The 21,675-nt window shown below is 45.2% G+C and overlaps 2 protein-coding genes across 16 annotated transcripts; both read left to right on the top strand.

Annotated features, from left to right (window-relative positions):
• Positions 1–273: 273 nt before the first annotated feature.
• Positions 274–5,256, top strand: LOC119131275 (inactive phospholipid phosphatase 7). The gene is made up of 2 exons (XM_037265572.1): positions 274–1,116; positions 3,409–5,256. The coding sequence occupies exons 1-2, from the start codon at positions 591–593 to the stop codon at positions 3,795–3,797; spliced, it is 915 nt and encodes a 304-aa protein (XP_037121467.1). The 5' UTR covers positions 274–590; the 3' UTR covers positions 3,798–5,256.
• A 497-nt stretch (positions 5,257–5,753) lies between these two features.
• prrc2b (proline-rich coiled-coil 2B) lies at positions 5,754–20,458 on the top strand. Of its 15 annotated transcripts, none has more exons than XM_037265027.1 (32): positions 5,754–5,930; positions 7,500–7,678; positions 7,792–7,966; positions 8,052–8,154; positions 8,311–8,374; positions 8,447–8,590; positions 8,676–9,001; positions 9,076–9,200; positions 9,282–9,445; positions 9,743–9,830; positions 9,962–10,094; positions 10,817–11,147; positions 11,222–11,406; positions 11,657–11,861; positions 11,942–12,158; positions 12,263–14,254; positions 14,349–14,503; positions 14,591–14,706; positions 14,785–14,926; positions 15,000–15,079; positions 15,144–15,255; positions 15,370–15,431; positions 15,517–15,603; positions 15,801–15,993; positions 16,295–16,392; positions 16,477–16,595; positions 16,672–16,912; positions 16,988–17,173; positions 17,343–17,422; positions 17,508–17,592; positions 17,728–17,937; positions 18,730–20,458. In XM_037265027.1, exons 2-32 carry the CDS (start codon positions 7,564–7,566, stop codon positions 18,895–18,897), a joined length of 6,501 nt encoding a protein of 2,166 aa, XP_037120922.1. In that variant the 5' UTR covers positions 5,754–5,930; positions 7,500–7,563; the 3' UTR covers positions 18,898–20,458. The 15 variants fall into 15 exon arrangements, with proteins under 15 accessions (XP_037120922.1, XP_037120919.1, XP_037120920.1 ...); XM_037265024.1 differs by having other exon boundaries at positions 12,263–14,137; positions 14,216–14,254; positions 15,144–15,431; XM_037265025.1 differs by having other exon boundaries at positions 12,263–14,137; positions 14,216–14,254; positions 14,352–14,503; positions 15,144–15,431.
• Positions 20,459–21,675: the final 1,217 nt, after the last annotated feature.

Raw genomic sequence — 21,675 nt, forward strand, 5'->3', positions numbered from 1 at the left:
GTAACACCTAAGTGCCGCTTCACCACGTTTGCTTTCAACTCTGGGCTGCACTAATTGATCCAATTCTGCACAGATCCCCGCTGGGTTTACGTTCAATCAGCATTTCTTTAATGAATACAAAGACCCATTTTAAAATCCATCCAAATACATTTCTTTTATTCAAATAATAAGCCTTCAACGTTTCTCGTTAAGCACCTTGGACAACTCCTTTCCGGTGCGCATCTAACCTGGAATCTGCTTTGTGCGTCGAACCATTACGTCACTTGCGTAAAGGGCAAGGAGGGGCTTAACTGCTTTATGTCTTTTTTTCTGCTATTGTTTGGTTCGCGATCGATTTTTCTTGTGTTTTTCTGGCGCATACCCGGAAGTAAACAGTTTGGCGATGCACGGTGCTGTTCGTGAGCAAGTGTCAAGTGGTCGCTCCCAGGTCGGATTACCTTCACGACGGACGAGCATGGCCACTGCACATTCCGCCCGCTCTAAAAATATCTATTAAGGGCACAGGAGGAAGAGAGGAAAGCGGGGCAGGGGGTTATTTTTAGCCATTTTCGCCGTTGCATGTCGGTTGGAGAAGAGGTCCAAACAAAAACATGCCCGCAACCAGCATGAGACCCAGGGCTCGGGAGCGGAACAACATCCTGAACAGACCCGAGTTCATGTCGCTCAACCAGCCGCTGAGAGGCGGGGGCCCCCCGGAGAACCGCGGTGGCGGCGCTGGCGGAGGAGCCGGTGGTGGTGGTGGTGGCGGAGCGGGACCGAGGCGCTCCAGTTCCCTCCGCAGCCAGCCGAGCGAGGAAGCCGGAGATGGCGCACCCAAGACGGACGCTGGCAAGCGCGGCGAGCCGAGCCAGCAGCGGCTGCCGGAGGAAGACTGCATGCAGCTCAATCCGTCGTTTAAGGGCATCGCCAAGAGCTCGCTGCTCGCCATCGACATCAGCCTGTCCAAGCGCATGAGCGTGTGCGCGTACACCTGGTCGTCGTGGGGCGGCTGCCGTTCCATGTTCAACCTGCTGGCGCTCACCGGACACGGCCTCACCTGGATCATCGGCACCGTCGTGTGCCTCACGCGCAGCAATACCCTGGCCGGCCAGGAGGTGCTCGTCAACCTGCTGCTGGGTGAGTGAGGTCACCGGCGACCGCACGCCACTAATTGGGCACAATTAGAGTCTGCTCGCAAAATTCAGAAAAAATTGGAAACGCTCCATTGGAATATACCAAAAGTTGGCTCTTGACTATGGGAGCTTGGAAGTGGTACCTTGATGAGTTCTGTGACCATGCTCTTAAATCATCTATCCCCAATGAAATGAATGAAAGTGCCAGTAATTCGTTCCAATCTCTCAACATTTTTCATAATGTGATCATTAATTCAGTATCGTAGTCAACGATAACACAAGCAGATATTCGATTATTAAGCAGTTTGAGCCTCATGAAGTTAAAAAGTCAAAGTCCCACAGAAGCACAGAAGTCGATCACAACTAAGCTGTAATAGTTGTTATTCACAGAGGATAAAGAATATGTGCCTGTGATTTTTCGATTGTTTGCCTTTGTGTGTTCCTGCACCATTAGCATTTTAGCTGTTGCTTAAGCGTTACTGCAAAATCAAAACTAATTACACAAGCACTTAACATAATTTGTGCTAACAAACACCACAAATTGAACAATTGGTTAAAAAAAGTCATTGGGGAAATGGTTTTACAATACACTTTAAATAAAATACAATAATCCATTCTAAAAACATTTGGTAGTGACAGCCCCAAGAACACTTTTATTCTATATTATTCTCGGGAAAAAGTCCGACTTTTTTTTTCTCATGGAAAATGTCACCAAGTTTAAGCTTTATTTCTCAATGTGGCCCTAACACTCCTTCTTAGTGGGGAGCCAAAAACAGATTAATGAGCCACAAGGTTGACAAACCTGCTTATTGGAGCAACACGGCGCCCTGATTGGAGGCCACGCTGAGCCTCTTCATCGCTACTTATATTGTTTTTTTTTTTTTCATTATCAAAGAAAAACAGACATTAAGATGACTTTGTACCTCATAAGACAACACACTCCTTATTATCGTCAACAACAACACAATGACAATGTGACTGTGAGAGAAGTCCTTGACGTACTTGTTCCCATCTTTATCACCTCCGCTGCTTTTGTTCCGAACCAAACGGAAATAACTATTGGGTCAGGTGGCATTATTTTTACATGAAGAGAACATCATAATGTGTTGATCCTTCTCGCTGCTGTTTTTGTGTGTGTGACTGCACAGTAGGAAGCTTGTTTGAGGGGCTCAAATCCACTAAACACAAGCAGCCTGGCACCAAAATTGCTGGCGGAGCAGATTAACACATGAAAACTTTTTTTTCACATGTAGCGGTTTAATTGGAATAGAATTAATCTCTTCTAGGGTCAAACTGTTGCAAAATCTTTTATTAACTGGACAGGCACTTTAAACATTCCTTACAGTCATACAAGTTGTTAAAATATGTCATGTATTGTAAAAATACAAGTCACTCTCACCTTTAACGTACATTTTTTTAAAATAATTGCTACAAACGTGTAAAGATTTGGCATTAAAATGTTCATTTGTATCTCACATCACATCTTCCCCACTATCAAAGAACCTGAGTTCCCTATTTTTTGCTTGAGTGATTATTTTCAACTGTCAGTAAACAGCATCAAGAGCTGAAGTTGACCCCCATTCATTCACAAAGCAATTTATTTATTTTTTTTAATGGTTCATATAGGAGAGTCAGGCGTACCTAATATTGTGTCCATGCTCAAAGTGTGTCGTGGGATAGACGCTAACCTGTCAGACAGCTGACGGGCTACTTTTAACATGACCATGACGCTTTACTGACTGTGATATTTTGGTGCAGCTAAAAAAGGAAACATCTGCTATGTGCACTCAAAGCTAATGTTGCTAAGCTACATGTGCTAGATTGCCTTAATTTTGCTCACTTGTCATTGCAACTTCACGCATTAATTTTGGTCACGTTTTGTCAATACTTGAAGTACTTTGGATGCTTTCATTTCAAGACACAAAACTGTATTTTACTTTCCCTTCTGCCTGAAAAGTTTATTCTGTCAAATATTGACAATGGCATCGATCTAAAAAAAAAAACAGTCGGGCCCTGAATATTGCTGCAACTTTCTGTAGATGTGACTGTCGTCTTTGTGGATTTATTATATATTTGTCATACTGCCCTCTGGTGGCCAAGGAGGTGGCCCATTGAATAAATGTATGAACAAATTCATATTATTATTTTTTATAAAGTACAACAAAGTACCACAGAGTGCTTTCTTGTGCTTTAAAGCACCACTCCATTTTCTTTACACCCCAACTTGAAGTAAAAGAATGTGATCATGTCAAATAAATCAATGCAGTAGTTACATATTTGTTTTGTTTTTCGGCAGCACTGATTGTGGACGTGTTGACGGTGGCGGGGGTGCAGCGCCTGGTGAAGCGCAAAGGACCGTGGGAGATGTCGCCGGGGTTCCTGGACCGCGTTGCCATGGACGTGTACGCCTTCCCGGCGGCGCACGCCAGCCGTGCCGCCATGGTGTCCAAGTTCCTGCTGTCTCACCTGGTTCTGGCCGTGCCTCTGCGCATCCTGCTGGTGCTGTGGGCCGTCCTGGTGGGGGTGTCACGCGTGTTGCTGGGCAGGCATCATCTGACAGATGTGCTTTGTGGCTTCGCCCTGGGTCTCTTCCACTTTGGCCTGATGGAGACGGTGTGGTTGTCGTCCAACACGTGTCAGACTCTCATCTCCATCGGAACCCTCAGCTGGAGTCCCTTTTTTTGACTGTACTGCTGCGCTAGGACTTCACCAGTCGCAGTTGTCACATTCTCAATGCAGGTTTGCATGAAAGGCCTTAAAAAGACATGTACTGTTGCTTTCATTTCATTCAGGACACTTTTTTTTAATCCTCTTAAACTAACTTCCATATTGTAAAAAAAACATTGTATTTTGGGGGCTAAAATAGTAATATAACTTAAATTTGGGGGGGGGGGAATAATGTCTGCAGCAATGGTCAATTATAATTTACGGCCTTCCAATAACGATCCTAATAGCCCGTAATGTAGATGCCACAACATGGTGGCAAAGCACTGCTTTTGTCTAATTGACGGTCCTCAACTTAGTTCAGCGTAAATCCTTGGCCCCAAGGTGATAGCAAAACCAACACTTTGGTCTAAATAATAAAGCTCTTTTTCCCCAAATGAAGATTCTCAAATGCTACATGATGGAAGCAAAGCACTACTTGTGTCTAAATACTGACACTCCTCAACCTACTTTGAAATAATTTGATGGCAAAAATACCACAAGATGGCTGCTAAAAAATACTTTTATCAGAATAACCTGCTGATCCTCAAATAATTTCAAAGGGTTTGATGGCAAAGTCATTTTTGTCATAAAATTACAACTTTAAAATTACATCTTTCTTCCCTTGTGATGAGGTTGTGATGTATTTTTCAGTCTGGTTACTTTGCACTGTATTATTTAGAAAACACACTATCTGCTATCTGAATTCTCTGACAATTTACATCGTCATTGAACTTTATCTTGAATTGTATTCCTGTTTCTTCATTTCAGTCATTAATATTTGGCTATTGTGTTAATAGACTAAAGGGCTGAGCTGTTCAAAGTTCCACAATTATTGTGCCAGAATGCATGTTAGCATAAAATACCGCATTCTTTGAAAACAATATTTTTGTCTCTGATAGCACCCACCCTGCTGTTTTTGGGACTATGTAGCAAAACAACCTAAGAGAATGATAATAATGCATCAAATTTATATAGTGCTTTTTTCGACATGTGTTTTTACAGTTTTTCTCACACCCATCTTGTTAATAAACAAAGATGGAAGTCGGTAAAACGTGTCGACGTTGTTTCTGATGCTGCAACAAGTGAGAATGTTTCCTGTGTGGCAACATTTAGACACCCTGACAGGAAATGATGATGTAACAACAGAACAGAAAACTTATCACTCATTAGTTCTCATAACACAATCTGGTACTGTTTTCCCCCCAAATCAAGGTTTCGTGTCGAGCTCATGTCCTGAATATCTCTGTGTGTGTGTTTTTGGTCCCTGCAGACGCTACAACACTTGTACTGTTGTGTCTCAAGTATATGGAAAAACTTGAAAAACATTGTCACTGTTGAGGGAATTTAATTTTCTAAGATTATTCAAGTCAAGTCTCCTGCATTCTTTTTAGTTGACACTGACAGCAGTACACTACTGATAAACGTTGAAGCATATTGATCAGAACTGTTTGTTGCTCCTTTCACCTAATGGGGAAAAACATTTTGAGGATAAATTAAAAATGTTAAGATGAAAAAATAAGGGAAATAAAAATCACAATTTTTACAAGAAATTCAATACAAACATTTAGTTAAATGGATGTTTTCATTTATCTAAGATTTCCTTAAAGATGAAGATAGCAAAAAGGTTTCTCAGCAAGTACGTTGCAGATCTACTCCACTGGCGGGGGAACAAATGATAGGACGATGTCTCCCTCTAGTGGAGAAGACATGGACACGCGTCCTTTCTGACCTGAGTTCATTCATGGGTTGCTTGTGATTTTTTTTTTTTTAAATTATTGTTATTATTATTATTATTATTATTATATATGTTGCTCCTGTATGAAATATACTTTATGAAATGTTTTTCGTGAGTTCGTAATGACTGGCGCTTGACGTCGCCCGGTGACGTATGACGCATCGAGCGTCGTCTGTGTATCCTCCCTCCCTCCCTTCTTGTAAACTGGCTTCAGCCTTCATTTGCAGGCCGGGTACAATCCCAGCAACAGCGTCCCTTACTTGTGAATCCTAGGAAACATTGGGCTTCACAATCCCCATCCATCCTTCCAAAAGACGATATTTTGCGGACAACAAACCCTTGCCGCTGGACATAAGGCACACATTGACGTCGAAACCGTAAGTTATGGGCCGTCGTCAGCCTCGTCCGAGGGACGTTTCGCCGACCCGCTTCAGTTTTATTGTCGCTTTGTTCTTTTTGGGCAGCAGCCATTTTTAATCGTCTTGTCCTGAAGGTTGGCCTCGGTGCCTTTCGCCCCAGCTCGGGAAATGTTCCCCGCTTGGGAATGACTCGTTCCGGGGTCCGTAACGCATAGTTTACCGGGAATATCGTCGTCTTTTGCGGTCAACTGAATGCTGTACCGAATGTCCCTGGCCTGTGTTTAGGGCTTGTATTTGAAACACTATAAATCCAACCGGATTGTCGTTTTCCCCACGTATAATTTCCTTCCAATAATCCCCGTAAATAACCACAGTTGGTTGGATTCTTTTCACCGTTTTATCTTGGCATGTGTTTTTATTTTTGACTGTCCAAATATGAGTTATAACCTTGGATGCTTGGATGTTTACATAGCCATTTTCTATTAGCCGCCAAGTTAGCATCGGCTGTTAGCGTCATAGGTCGACGGTGACTTTCTGCCCGTTTTGTCACAAAAAAAACATCCATCGTTAGTAAACATTTCTCTCTATTTCGACTGAGATATCATCGCGCAGTTATATAGATAAATATTTGCATTGTATTTCTTGTGCGCTGGCTTGGCGTCACGGTTCGTTTCCTTTGCGCTGGCTAGCCAGATTGACAAACATCCTTGTTCAGCGGCCTGCTCGTTTAGCTGTTTTGAAACATTTCAACGAGCTAAGCTGTCATTTTCACAGACTGGCCTATTCGAGGCTAAATATGAAGATCCAAACGTCAAGCATTTGACAGGGGCGAGATGTCATCACGTTAGCGTCTGCATGTGACGTCATAATGCTATCTGGCGCTGCAAAGATTTTTAAATGTGAGAGAAAAGCGTTTAATTGACTCAAAATGGACGACGTTTTCTTGTATATTGCACATTGTCTTATTCTGTTATACTTGAAAAGCATTATCGTTGGTTATGGATTGATTACACACTCAAATATGTTTTTCCTATAGTAAGTGCAGAGAAGTGTGCGTTTGTGTCACGCCCCGTTGAAGTCATCTGTAAAAATGACATATAAACAAAGTGAATTAAATTTTGTGAAGGCATTCCTATGTGGAGTTTGCATGGTCTCCTTGCTTGTGTGTTTTGCTCCAGCTACTGTGGCTTTCTCCCACATTCCAAAACACTAGGTTAATTGAAGACCTTGAATGATCCTATCTGTGAATATTTGTCTAAAGCAGAGCTCACAAATGTATTGCTTGTGGGCACTAGGTAGCCCCCCCACACACACATTGGTCACCCACAAGCCTTTTCTAAAATTAGCTCACCAGTAATGGGACATTGTGATTTTCTATGAATGCTGTGAAGTTGTTCATTTGGAATCTAGCTGTATTTAAACTTCGGACTTCAAGCACTGTAATCATGTTTCCTGTGTTTTGATTTTGTATATGCTGCTCAAGTGACATGACAAATCTTATCTCAATGGGACATTCTGTCTTAAGTGTTCCTGTTGGTGTTTATTATTGTTTTAATACTTCCACTCTTGTATGTCTCTTCTATGTAGAATACGAAAAGCACTGGGAAGAGGCGCAAAGACAAATTTCCATACTCGATGACATTACATCGCAATGTCCGATCGTTTGGGGCAAATAACCAAGTCCAAGGATGGGAAAAGCAAGTACTCCTCACTCAGCCTGTTTGACAAGTACAAGGGAAAATCAATAGAAAGCCAGAAAAACTCAGGTACCTTTTTTATTTTTGATATTGTTACCTTGCATTTTAGGCTGTGTTTACACTTGTTAGCAACAGTTTCATTCACGCAAACATCTTTTTAACTGCCTTGCTCTCGCCATCAGTTCCACGACATGGCTTGCAGAGTCTTGGCAAAGTGGCCGCAGCCCGGCGCATGCCCCCACCCGCTCACCTACCGAGCTTGAAGTCTGAAAACAAAGGAAACGATCCCAACGTGATTATTGTCCCGAAAGACGGTACAGGATGGGCAAACAAGCCGGAACAACCCGATCAAAAGAGGTAAGAGGGTATCGTTGCTAACGTTCCCGGGGCGTCTTATCTCCCGGTTGTCCGACGGGGTTTGTTCCTTTTCTTGTCTTGGTAGTTCTGTTGCATCAATACCTCAGCTGCCGGAGTCGCAGCTGCAGCCGGCTTCACAGAAGTCTGTCTCCAATCTTCAGAAGCCTCCCCCAGTAGCCAACCAGGAGGTACATATAGTTGCTAATCTGGCACAGAGATTGACAGTGTGGTGTGCAATTCACCAGTATTTGACTTTGAAGTTCAATACATTTGCATTTAAACTTTGAACAATATATTTTGATCAAATCATTAAGTGCTCACCTCCCCCCACGCCCATTCCACAGAACACAACAACAGGTGGACCAAAGCAATGGGCCCAGCTAAATGGAAAGGCAGCAGAGCCAGATGGTGAGTCAGCTCACTCTTGGGCTGGAAATATACGCTGGCATACTGAACTTTCTGCATGTGGCGACTCTGCAGGTTCAAGGGCCTTAAGCCAACTTCAGCCCTTCTCTCACGAGGAATTTCCCACGCTGAAGGCCGCTGGAGAACAGGACAAGGCTGGCAAGGAAAGAAGCGGCTACGATCCGTCGTATGGGCCCGGACCAAGCCTCCGCCCGCAGAGTAGGTCTCGCCCTCGCTGCGTCAGTTTGGGAGTGAATTTGTTTCTCATGTGTGTGTTATTGAACTGGACACTGTCTGTCTCAAGATGTGACCAGCTGGAGGGAGGGAGGTGGCAAGAACCTCCAGCCCTCATCCCTTACCCTCGGCCTGCCAGCGGACCCCGAGGGCAAGCCCACCACCCTGGGCGAGACGGGCACCCCTCCCGCCACGTCCCACCCCTCTTCCGCCACCAGCACTGCCTCATCTAGCGTCGTCGTGGCAGCGACGGCAGTTGCACAGCCGCCGAGCGTGGACCCCAAGGAGCCCTCCCTGCGTCCCGCTCAGCCTCTGCGTAGGACGGTGCCGTCTGCCCTGCAGCATCAGCTCCTCCACACCTCCAATGCTGTCTACCATGACATGTTGCCAGCTTTCGTAAGGACCAATAACATTTCTTCTCAAGAGATGATTAGTTGTACTTTCAACTTACATCATACTGCTGTGGACAGATGTGCTCCAAAGAGACGCGAGAAACTTCAGGCACAAACCACGTCTCTACCACAGTAGCACCACCAGCCCGATTCGACAGCAAACCGACTTTTAGACCGACTTATGCTAAACCTGAACTAGTCAAGTAAGTACATCAACTGTGTGACAGTTTGCATGTCTACTTTCCTGAGGCTAAGGCATCCTTTTTTTTTTTTAAACTCTCCAGTGGTGACATTCGGCGAGAGAACCGATTTGTCCGTGTGCCGCCCAGGCTCTCATCCCAGCCCATCCGTCGGCCTGGCGACAGACCACAACGACCCGCCATCATCAATCCCGAGGACCTGAAGGATCTGGATGACCTCGACAATGACTGTGAAGATGGATGGGCTGGTATATACTACATTTATCCCACTTAAATCGCAATGAAGGCATTCATGTTGACGCCAGTTGAAGATCTGTCTGTTTACTTGCTTGCTCATCTTGTATGTATGTAGATATGCATTTTGAAAAGGGCTGCTGCCTGGTAGAATATGTTGTAGGGGTCGTCCGTCATCCATCCCCCCCAATATTTCAAACTGCCCTCATCACTGTATGCCAATCCATCAAAAAGTAGTTTGTGTCATTCTTATTCCCCGTAGCCTCAGATTCTTCTTTTTTGCTTACGCATGGTGTTTGTCATTACTTTAGGTCTCCATGAAGAAGTCGATTACAGTGAGAAGCTCAAATTCAGTGACGATGAAGACGAGCACTCAGCCAATGATAAAAACAAGATGTGGTGAGACGCTCTGCATTCCTTTTCACCTCAGTTAACCCAGTCGCCCCTCTACTGTAATATAACAAGCATGCAGCTCAGGACAATTCCACATTGTTATGCTTCCTGAAAAGATTGTGTGTTGAATTTTCCAGGGCTGAGTGGGAAAGGGAGAATCGCCGCGACTGCCAGTCATCACTCAGCTCGAGTGAGGGCCCTGAAGAGAATTATCACCACCAGGAGCCTCTGAGGAAGACGACAAGCAGATATCTCTCTGCGGACACCCAGGTGAACGACACACCACACGCCCTTTTTACACTCGGCCCCTCTTGAATTTACTTGGCTGAGATGAACTCATTATGGTCTCAGCTGTTTTAGCCCATCATCGCTTACCATAACTCAATATGTCTCCTGTTTATTCATTTTTGAAGAGATTATGATTCACTTGTTCCAATCACTAGTCCCTTTTTACACTGCTGTAAAAGTGAGCTATATTTTTCACCTCTTTGGGAGAGTGGCAAAGTCGACCCTGGAATTTGCCACTTTTGTGGGTATTTTCTGAGTTGACACAATGCCTGTGTATAAAGCTATTTTACTGCCTGCAAAAGCTGGGATTGTTTTAAGTTGCATTGTTGTACAGAATTTGGGACAAAGTTAAGCCACCAAATTTCCACCCTTGCAGGGAGTGTCAACGCTGACTGTAAAAGTTGATATCATAGCCTTGTTTTTTTTTTTAGTGCAAAGGCTACCGAGATTGTTTTCGCATTAGCGGAAGTGTGTCAGGTTACCTTGCAGTGCTGGGAAGAGGTTACATTCCTGACATGTAATTTTCCCACCCTGTCATTTACACTCTGACAAAGTTAAACATCCCGCTTCTTCTGCGTCACTTTGCGTGAAAGGTCGATAATATATTTTTTAAAGGCTCCCCTGCTATTCTCCAGGATCATAATGTGAAAAAGGTTAGTCAATGGCTTTACTGATAAATAGATCTCTTCCACCTTCGGTCCCAGCAGAAGAACCAAAGCGAGCCGGCGATTGACTCCGAAGACCACCAGCGGCAATCTCAGCCCCCGGCAAGGGCAAAGTTTGCATCGCCTGAGCTGTCCGAGGCCGTGGAGAGGGCCCGTAGGCGTCGCGAGGAGGAAGAGCGGCGCGCCCGCGAGGAACGGCTGGCGGCCTGTGCGGAGAAGCTCAAAAGGTTGGATGAGAAATTTGGCAAGACGGAAAGGCAAGCCTCAAGGACGGAGGAGGGCCACAAAGAGAAAGACAGCAAAGAAGCCCCCTTGTCTCCCAACAGGAATCATAATAAAGCCCATGACAACCACCTGTACAATGCAAAAGGTAGCAAATTTAAGATGGGTCACTTTAAGATATTAAATATAAAATATTTCAATCATGGGATTGTTGTTCTCCAGATGAGTGCTCCTCTGACAACTCCCCCAGCCCTAGTTTTCGCGAAGAGCTCAGTTTCCCCGCCTATCGCAGCAGCGAGGATGATGCCCAAGAGCCTTCCTCCCCCTCTGGGGATTACAGTGGACGCCCTGCCCCAAAACCTGTGCCACCCCGCTTTCAGAAACAACCCCAACAGCACCAGCAACAGGTAAATTCCAGCTTAACTCCCGCAAAGTGAGACTCCACACTTGAATCAGTGAAGTGGTCATTCTATGTTCTGGAAACATACTAGCTTATCAAGGAACGAAGAACTTGTTGGTCCAAGCAATCACTGATCCTCCAGAAGTTCTAATTCTTGTGTAATGTTACTGTTGTGGATATGTGAGAATATTCACATTTAAGTGCTCCTGTTTTGGTCCATAAGTTCATAGGTAACTCCATTTGTCATGTCCATTCAGCAGGAGCAGGTCTACAAGATGCAGCACTGGCAGCAGTCGAGCCATCAAGCCTCACCCACCTCGAGCCACGCACAACGAAGCTACTATCCCCCGCATGTCCTCGGCTTTGATCCTCGCTGGATGATGATGCCACCTTTCATGGACCCCCGCGTCAGCCAAGGACGATCTCCTGTCGATTACTATCCCGGTCCGGTCCATTCACCTGGTGAGTGCAGACTCCCCAATATGATCCTCATGCCTTTAGCTCTGTGGTTCTCAAACGTTTTTTTTTTTTTATTTCTGCAGGAATGATGAAACCCCTGATGCACCAAGATCGCCTGAACAGTCCCAGTTCTGATGAAGGTCATCCCAACCTGCAGCAAGAGCGAAGAGCCCCTTCCACTGAGCCGTATCCTGTCTGGAGCCAAGACAGCTACACCCTGCGCAGTTTTACTCCTCCTTACCAGAGGCAGCACGAAAACCAGGATAACAGTCAGCTTGATGACAGTTCACTTCCTCATAGGTATTTCTATTCATTCATAGTTGTACAGATAATATAATCAATACCACAATACAATCTGTTGTTGGCGAAATCCTGCAACAATGTTCCGTTTTGACATTTTTCAGCAGAAGTGATATGGCCTCCCAGCAAGCCACTTATGAGCAGAGGACCAGCGAGAGCATCCCCCACCCTCATGATGACCTCCAACGTCAAGCCTTCCAGACTCGAGCCTCGGACCGAGACCACCACGACCAGGGGCTGCTGACTGGCACTCGGTTTCACACCCAGCATCATGGTGATAACGAATCCCCAAAACAAGACACAAGAGACCGCCATCTGAAGGACGGTGATTCTCACGATGAGAGCTTTGATGGCTCAAAAGACAACTGGAAACGAGATGAAGGAATCAGTGCTCAAAGTCAGTGGTCTGATTCCGCTGCTAGTGTCAGCCAGCCATCAGAGACCACTGGCCGGACTTTGACGCGTAGAACTGGGCCAATTAAGAAACCAGTTCTCAAGGCTCTGAAAGTGGAAGACAAGGAAAATGAGAAGCCCAAACCTGAGCCTGAAGAGAAGGCTGTCCCCTACCGGCTGGAGAAGGAAGTCCTGACCAACGTCTATGACTTAAAGAAAGATAACCAGGCTGTCGGCAATAGGCGCTCTGGATCGCCCATGGTTGAGAAACAGGCTGAAGAAAGGCAGCGTCAGTCCCCGGGTCCTGCTAAAGTGGAGCGGCCTCCAGTAATCAACCATAGTGATGATTCCCCTAGGGAGAGCGTCTGGGACACCAGCAAATTCCAGCCGCCAAGAGATGTTCTCGAAAACACGGAACCTCAGGCACCACGCCGTAACAACTGGATCTTCATCGACGAAGAACAGGCCTTTGGTGCAGTCAGGGGATCCGGAAGAGGCCGAAGTCGAGGTTTTAGGGATTTCAATTCGCGAGGTGGAGGCCGCGGCATCCGGGGTGGAGACAACATCAGAGGTGCCTACAACAATGGCGCCGGTCAGGCTCTGCGTCCAGGGAGAGGCCGAGCCCAACCGAGAGAGCTGAAGGTGGAGGAGTTCCAGAGAGGCAAGCCACGAAGACGAAACGTCAGCGAGACACTAAGTGAAACTTCCGAGTATGAGGAGCTGCCAAAGAGACGGCGACAGAAGGGCTCTGAAAACGGAGAAGGCGAGTCTGGAGAAACTCGCAAAGCCAATCGGGAGTCTTGGCGATCCAACAAGATCTACGCGGAAGACCAGGCTGCTGCCGATCACAGAGAAAAAGTCAAGGCGAGCAGAGGCTTTGGAGGCCGCATGCTGCCTCCCAGACTGAACAACGGAAACTATACTAGAGGCTACGGAGGTTCTCGAGAGATGTCCTCATGGAGGGGTCGTGGTCATCAGTTTGGTAGCGCTGGTGCTTCCATGCAAGAAAACGGTTACGGTCCCGGAGCTGACGCGTCTTTCTCCCGTAAACCGCTTGCTGAGCGTGAGTCTCTGAAATACCCCACAAAATTTACCGGCCCTTTCATGGAAAATGGCTCCGAAGACCGTGAGGGGGAATATTATTTTGACCCTGACAACCCTGACAGACAGGTGCTGAGGCGGCGGCGCCCCCCACGTCAAGACAAGCCCCCGCGCTTCCGTCGCCTGCAGCAAGAGCGTGACCCCGCTTCCAACCAGTGGACCAGTGACGAATACATAAATGGAGACTTTGCAAACCCCTGGCCTGGTCGTCCCAAAGGCACCGGGGAAGACAACTGGCCCAGTGGCACCTACACTGGAGGACGCAGCGGCCAGCAAGCTCAGACTGAAGAATGGGACACCGGATCGGACAACAGCGACTTTGCCGACTGGAGGGAGAAGCGCAGAGCGAGCGGTGGCGCATCTACGCAGGGGCACGCTGACGTTCTCGCAGACCCATGCCACGGTGAAGCGGGCTCCATCGAGAAGAGGGAGCTTTCCAAACGAAGCTTCTCCAGCCAAAGGCCGCTGATTGACCGCCAGAACAGGAAAGGAGAGCCCTCGGTGCTGGAGACCAGTAAGATGGCACGTGCACCCGATAACCCTCAATCTGCTCCCTCAAACAGGAATGACACCTGGCAGAATGGAGTGGCCTCTTCTAAGAGGTGAGAAACCAGTTGCTAGTATCTTCCAGTTTTTGACACAGTCAAACATTTTCTTCACAAACCTTATCCATGTTTGGACCCTTTTTTTTCTTAGCAGGAGTCCAGATGAGTCGGGCCCTGTCTACACTATTGATCAGTCAGATGAGCGGGAGCTGAACGAGTCCTCCGGAAAGAACTTTGATAAGACCGGACCTATCAAACCTGACATCGTTGAACCACGTTCCCAGTATGAGCTCAGTGCCTACCCAAGTGAGTGTTGAACCAAAAAATGATTAAATTATATCCACGCTTCCCTTATTGCGGTAGATTTCGAATTGAAATCTTCCTATATTTTAGTTGAGGAAGATGCCGGGGGACCCATTTCGAATTCGGACACTTACCATGATGCGTTGTCCAAAAAACAAAGACGTCCGCAAGATGACGATAGGCGCAGGAAGGATCAAGGAGTCGCCGTAAGTTCAAACTGCCGTTGAGTGAAAAAGGATGCGAAAAGGGGTTTTCAAGTATTTCTCGTTAAATTCATGCATCAGGTTCAAGTGAAGAACAGGTCAGTCGCGTCCAAGATAGCGCCGCGCTTTGCTAAGAAGCAGGGAGGCATGAGCATCGAACAACCAGAAGAGACTCTTTCCTCGAGTAATTTGGGAACGGAAATCTGGGAGACCAACAGTTCCGGTGAGTTAGTTTGATGCAGGCAGCGCCACTCTGGATGAATGCTCTGAATTATGACCTCTGTTTATTCCCCCAGCTCTTTCAGTGCAGTCTTCAGGGGCGGGAGACTCGTGGACTAAACAAGTGTCTTATACTGGCAGCGAGCCCAACTCTGAGGTACCACAAGATTGAATCCACAATAATTACTCAGTGAATCGCTCAGCCTCTTTTTTTGTCCAAGGACTCGGATGCAGGCCCAGAGCAGAACAAAGAGCAGCACAAACCGGGGCCCATCGGAAACGAGCGCTCCCTGAAGCACCGCAAGGGTTCCGAGGCAGTGGATCGCCTGGAAGGTAGCCCCATCACCCCGGTTAACGGCGTGGACCTCCACGTGGACACCGTGCTCCCTGTGCCCCCCATTGAGTTTGGCGTCAGCGCCAAGGACTCTGACTTTAGCCTGCCACCAGGTTCCACCCCAGTGCCTGTGTCAAACCCCGTCAACAAGCTTCAAGACCCCCTCACCGTCAATGTGAGTGGTGAATTTGAACTAATTGTTCCGAATGAAATTCCTCACTGGTGCCTGTCCAACTAATTGGCAACTTGTCTTCTTTCAGACTATCCCCATGCTCCGCTCCAATCACCTGCAGCCTGGCATAAACCTCAACCCGCTTTCCTTTCCAAGTACTGACCTGACCCTTAAGGTACGATAAAGCATATTTGATACATTCTCATTTCAGGTCAATGCATCAACAACATCCCCATGATTATGTCCACTGGATGAATTAATGATTAATAATGTCACGATGATTTCAAGGTGTTGACCTGGCCGACACGATTTCAGCGGGAGACGCCTTCAGCTTCGTTCTTGCAAGAATGTGCAATGCTTTTCTGTTTTCAGATGGAGTCTGCGCGTAAAGCGTGGGAGAATTCCCAGTCCCTTCCTGAGCAGGGCTCTCCCAGTGCGGGGGTTTCTGGCGTGCCACCTCCGTGCAGCGTGGGTTCATCCAGCGGGGTCAGCTACAGCTCTTTTGGAGGGGTCTCCATGCCGCCTATGCCTGTGGCCTCCGTAGCACCCTCTATGTCCTTGCAAGGTACAACATAAGAAAGAAATACGAATTGTTCCTATAACAAAGAGAAAGAGTTGTAGGGGGGGAAGCATTGTATTTTATGTCAAAGATATAAATTTCATTGCATGGTAAAATCCATATTGTACAAGCTTTTATGGGTCAAACATAAAAATGAAAATATCTCAGACATGATATGGTAGAAAAAAAGTCGACGTTTTATAAATTAGCATAGAGTAGCTAGCTAGAGTGCATATTAGTACAGTTAAAAGGTGCATAGTGTTTTGAAGAAAAAAAAAAAATGCTGACCTCATTTCAATTTCTTTAGGTAGTCACATTCCCCCTTTGTATTTGGATGGTCATGTCTTTCCGAGCCAGCCTCGCTTGGTTCCACCAACGATGACTCAGCAGCAGACCTACCAACAAGTTTGTGCACGCACAGAATCACTGACTCGTTCGTGTGTGCCGTCTCTGAAATGCTTCTAATGTTTGACATGTGCACCCATTCAGGCGGCAGCCCAGCAGATCCCCATCTCGTTGCACACATCTCTTCAGGCTCAGTTGGGGCTTAGAGGAGGTTTGCCTGTGTCTCAGTCCCAGGAGATGTTCAACTCTATCGCCCCCTTTCGGTATTAAGTGGTGCCTTACTAACTAGTTTCCTGTTTGTGCATCAGCTCGCTTAATTTGCCCTCTTGTCTTGTTTAGGTCGCCGGTTTACATGCACCCCAACCTGTCGCAGCCCAGCCCCATGGTGCTGTCAGGCGGAGCGCCATTGAAGGGGCCCTACTCACCGTTCCCCGGCATGCAGCCGTCAGACATTGTCAAGTCCTCGTCGGGCTCGCACTATCAGCCCATGACCGGCAGTCAGCAGCTAGTCTATGATAGCCAGCTGAACCAGGGGCCCAGCATGGGATCGTCACAGCTAATGGACTCTCAACTCATCCAGGTGTGGGGCTTTTATTTTTATTTTTTTTTATCCCCTATTTTCGAGTAACAACTCATTCAATTGATTCATGAAAAGTTTTTGTCGTCTTCTCACCAGGTGACCATGCCCTTGCCTGGATCTCAGGTGCGCTACGGCTCCGCCCAGCAACACCTCATCCTCCCTCAGTCCATCCAGCTACAGCAAGGCCAGAATCTCTCTGTGGGAGGTCCACGCAGGATGATGCCACCTGGCTCGCAACCCGTCATGTCTGCGAGCAGAGAGGTCCGCCCCTCTTCGTCTTCGCACACTAAAAAAAATTAAACCAGTCCATTGCCTAAAAAACAAACAAAGCTGACATTCACTACATGCTCTATATATTCTGTCATTCCATTGGATTAAATCTCCATTTCATTTTGTGATCTGTTTTGTCTATCATTTGGTCAATCCTTAGAGCTCCCAGATGGAAATGAAAGGTTTCCAGTTTTCGGAAAAGCCCAATCATTCTCCGGGAATGCCCGGTGGCTCCTACAGGTGAGTGCAGGTGAACTATGTCCATAATGATGACAATCAAAAAAGAATGTCTGCTCCAACTCTGTTCCTTCCCGCTCTTCATCAGGCCTGGATCTTCTAGCCCAAGTGGAAAGCCTTCTGGTCCCGGAGGCCCGGTTGGACCATTGCCCACCCATCATTATACACAGCAGGTACAACTTTTGATTTAGAATTCCTTAATACACGGTTGTAACATTTTGGTGATTAACTCTTTTTATGCCCCCCCCCATTTTGACCCCCCCCCCCCCCCCCAATCTCATCACCAACCATGCTCCCATGACCATCAGGTCTCACCTGCTCAGGGTGGCCTGGTGATGCACATGCGCCCCCCCACCAGTGGCCCCTTCCCCAACCCCATTCAGAGACCAGTCATGCAGGTCAACAAAACCGTCATGATCCGCTCCCCCCCTTACCCCAATCCCGGCAGAGACCTTTGCCACTCCACCCCTCCCTTGGCCCCCGAGCCCCCTATCAAGGGGCCCGAGGATGGCATGAAGGTGAGCCACCCACTGTAAATATAGGTAATTTCATTTCATCTTCTTTTTTATCTCTATATTCACTGTCTCAAAGCTGCCAATTCAAACGTGTTTGTAGTATGTATTTGAGAGCCGCAGAACTTCATGAAACTTACAAATACTTTTTATGTCGGGTTTGAAGTTAGTTTCCCCCCGCTTTTTTCAGGGGATTGCGGACCAAGCTTCGTCACAAATCATGAAAATCCACAAGTAGTGCTACTGCTCTGTCGGTGCACAACAATTTGTATTTGCCTATGCACGATGAAGAATCATTAAACAAATCTGCCAACCAGCATATTAGCTTGGAACACAGTTTATATTTAAAATTGCACACTTTTATCATTGTGGTTTTCTCCATGATATAGTAAAAAAAATTTTTACCCCTACTTTGCTGCAATGTTTTTTTGGAGGGGGGGTGTCAGACATTCAGTTTGACCTCAGAGGTATATTTTACAAATATTTTGCAGTTCCACTATTTAAGAAATTAGTTTCATTTTGAGTAGCACTTAAGTCGTCAAATTCATTTTGTTTCAATTACGAGCATTTTCCTCTGGCTTGTCATCTCTTGTGAAAGGCAGTTGTGTAAATAAAGTTTTAACAATGCTGTATTATGACAGTGGTTTTGAATGTTTGACCATATCTTCCTTCAATGTTCAGATTTAATTCTGTTGTTTAACCACAGAATATCTGCTGTATTTGTTACCTAATTTAATTGAAATAAATGCAAATAAACAGTGTCGCTTTGTTATTCACTCTGCCTTCTTCTTGACGCAGTGCAAAACAGTGCGAGAGGTGCGCATAGCCGTGAGCGAGGGCCAGCCACCAACGGGAGTAATGACCAGCAAACTCCAGGAGCCCCTAGCAGCCGCCGAGCACCCCAAGCTGCCACGCACGGGCGCCATCAAAACCCAGGCGGTGAAAGTGGAGGAGGGCAAGGCGTAGTCGTCAGTTGTGGACCTAAAACAAAATAGATTGAAAAGACAAAAAATATGAAGAGAATGGTCATCTCCCAGCCTACAAACACAAACTCCTTGCACAACGTCTGAGCCTTCCAACAAGCACCATCGACAATTGACCCGGACACTTTTGACGTCACACCCCAATGTAAGACTTCTAAAGAGAGAGATATATATACTGTATATATAAATATATACATAGACACAGCCTTTTAAAAACAGATCTCCACACAGTTCTCTTTAATTTATTTCCCCCCCTACCTCTGTAAATGGCTGCTTGATGGTTCATTTGTGCACACTGTTTTTGCCAAACTCTATGAACTGCCTGGTTATGGACAGTCATTTGGACATTTTTAAAAGCAATTCAAATCCAGTTGGGGCACTTTTCCCCCTCTTTGTTGAAAATTTAAACTCAAGCTCTTGTCATCTGAAATGGGGGTTTTATAATTACAGGAACAAAATAAGCAAAACATTGCATGTCGATGTCAAATTGCCATGAACTTGTGGCTACACTTATGTAGATTTCTAGATGTTATTTCTTACAAAAAAAAAAAAGTAAAAAAAGAGTTTGCTTTTACACTATTGTCTCTGCTGTACAAAATGGTGAGATGTTTTTGTTTTGTTTCCCCTCCCTTTCCCAAATTCATGTTGCTTCCACGTTAAACTTGTCACAAATCCAATTGTCTCTGAGTGTTACATGTGACACTTCATTTTAAGCAGGGGTGGGCAAACTACGGCATGGCTGAGATGGCATTTGATACAAAACGTTCAAAATATTTAATAATAAAAATAAGGACTCTCACCCCAGAGAGCGTCATGTGTACTTCCTCAGAATCCCGTTTTAAATCCGCTGAGGCCCTTGAGTCTTTTTTTTTTTTTTTTTAATTATTAAATCCATCACGACAAATTAGAATTCAAATGTCTCCCCAATGGCCCTCGGAGGACTTAAACTGATGGAAGATAGGCAAAAGGCTCACTCATGTTTTTCAAGACCCCATTAAGGTCAACCAGCTTCTTATCTGTGTGGCACAAGCAATAAAGGCAGCAATCAGGGTCCAATTATGATTTAATATTTCCATCAACATTTTTTGAAGACAAATTAGTTTGGAAGTTTTTGTTTTTAAATAGCCACAAAGTAATTGCTGGCTGGGAAACCTGTGGCTAGCAATTCTGAGAACATTTAAACCACAAAACATTTTTTCAATGAATTTCATAGACAAAGTTTACCATCCCTGCTTCAAAGTCACAGATGGGAATTTCTGTTAACGTAAGAATTAGTGTGGCCGGGTTGTTTTCCTCTTGCAAAAAAAAAAGCGCTACGTGCTTGCTCATCACCACCAAAAACATTACCCGAACTTTTATTGAGTATTTTTAAATATGCATATTTAATTTTGTCTAAAGGACCAGTGCTTTCTACACAGCTGATCCCAGCACACTATTGTATTTATCCTAGCCGACCGATACCTTTTGACCTTATCAAAAATGTGTTCATTACTTAGGAAAAGCAAAGAGCTTATCGAGAGAAATAAAGCAGTTGTGGTTTCTTATAATGTGCTGTTGAGTCTATTCTATTATATATTTGCGTTCATTCAGTGTCATCCTCACCCATATGCAAATTTTTTAATGTAAAACTAACAAGCCAAATAAGAGCTTGTGCGCATTTATATACGTGTACAAAGTATATTTATATTTTAAAGTGTCAGTGATAACTTCAAAATCATTTTATTTTCGTTCGTTACTGTCATACTCGAAAACGCACTACAATGTTTGTGTGTGACGTCACAAGTGACATTCTTCACATTTTTGCCGAACTTGTCTGGACGAAGACCCACTTTAACACTGTAACTGTCAGGGGGCGTCGTGGACTAAAACGTTTTATGTAGTTCAAATAAAACACGGTAAGTGTTGTTTTGTTTGTTTTTAAACTAAGTACACCGTTTTAAGCTAGCTACCAGCCAATGACAATGGCTTGTCGGGAGTAGCATCGGTATGAAGCGAATTGTTTACGTTTATACGCGTTGTACTGTATTCTCTAATTGATAAATTTGAGTTTAAACCGATAACAAACCCTCTTCTGAGAGGTTTTTTTTCCTACAAACTTGACAAAATAAGTTAAAACCGGGACTAGAAACGTCGAAAGTGGCCCAGTAGACTAATGCAAACTATATCGACGTAAACCACAACACGTAATATTTGTCATCAAACATTACATTTGAAAAGAAAAAAAAAAAAGTTTTCTAGCAGCATTTGAAAGCATGGCAGTGACAAAGAACATAAACTTGCCCAAATCAAGTTTTGGACGCGATACCTTCGAGTGCTTATTCAGCTTTATGAAAAGGACAAAATATTAGGAACAGCTCATAGTATCACCCAATGCATTTTTATTTTTTACATCTTATCTAATACAGTGGTTCTACACTTTTACACAATGACCAACATTAAAATAAAATAGTGTGGTAGGCCCGAATAAGTGTTAAACATCCAAACTACATTGCGGCAGGCAACTTTGTTATGATTCAATGAAGTCATCCATCCATTATCTGAACCGCTTTATCCTTAATTTAGTAAAATGCATTGTAGATAGTTGCACCTAAATAAACCTTTGAAAACAGTTCTTGAAGAGTAAATGCAGTTTTATTGTACTTAAAGGTTAAATACAATTGGACTGTACCTAAAAATTGTAGCTCATTGGATTGGGGCCAGTTTAAATCAATAAGTAATTTGTGTACCACTACGGGGCCACGTGCCACACTTTATGAATCAT

The sequence above is a fragment of the Syngnathus acus genome, chromosome 12 (genome assembly GCF_901709675.1).
Source record: "Syngnathus acus chromosome 12, fSynAcu1.2, whole genome shotgun sequence".
Taxonomy (NCBI): Eukaryota; Metazoa; Chordata; class Actinopteri; order Syngnathiformes; family Syngnathidae; genus Syngnathus; species Syngnathus acus.

Bases quoted from the DNA above. Each gene is read 5' to 3' on its own strand.
- LOC119131275 (XM_037265572.1), top strand. From the start codon at position 591: ATGCCCGCAACCAGCATGAGACCCAGGGCTCGGGAGCGGAACAACATC. The intron at 1,117-3,408 runs GTGAGTGAGGTC...GTTTTTCGGCAG, and splicing joins GCTCGTCAACCTGCTGCTGG to CACTGATTGTGGACGTGTTG.
- prrc2b (XM_037265018.1), top strand. From the start codon at position 7,564: ATGTCCGATCGTTTGGGGCAAATAACCAAGTCCAAGGATGGGAAAAGC. The intron at 11,862-11,941 runs GTGAGTGCAGAC...TTATTTCTGCAG, and splicing joins CGGTCCGGTCCATTCACCTG to GAATGATGAAACCCCTGATG. The intron at 14,927-14,999 runs GTGAGTTAGTTT...TTATTCCCCCAG, and splicing joins CTGGGAGACCAACAGTTCCG to CTCTTTCAGTGCAGTCTTCA.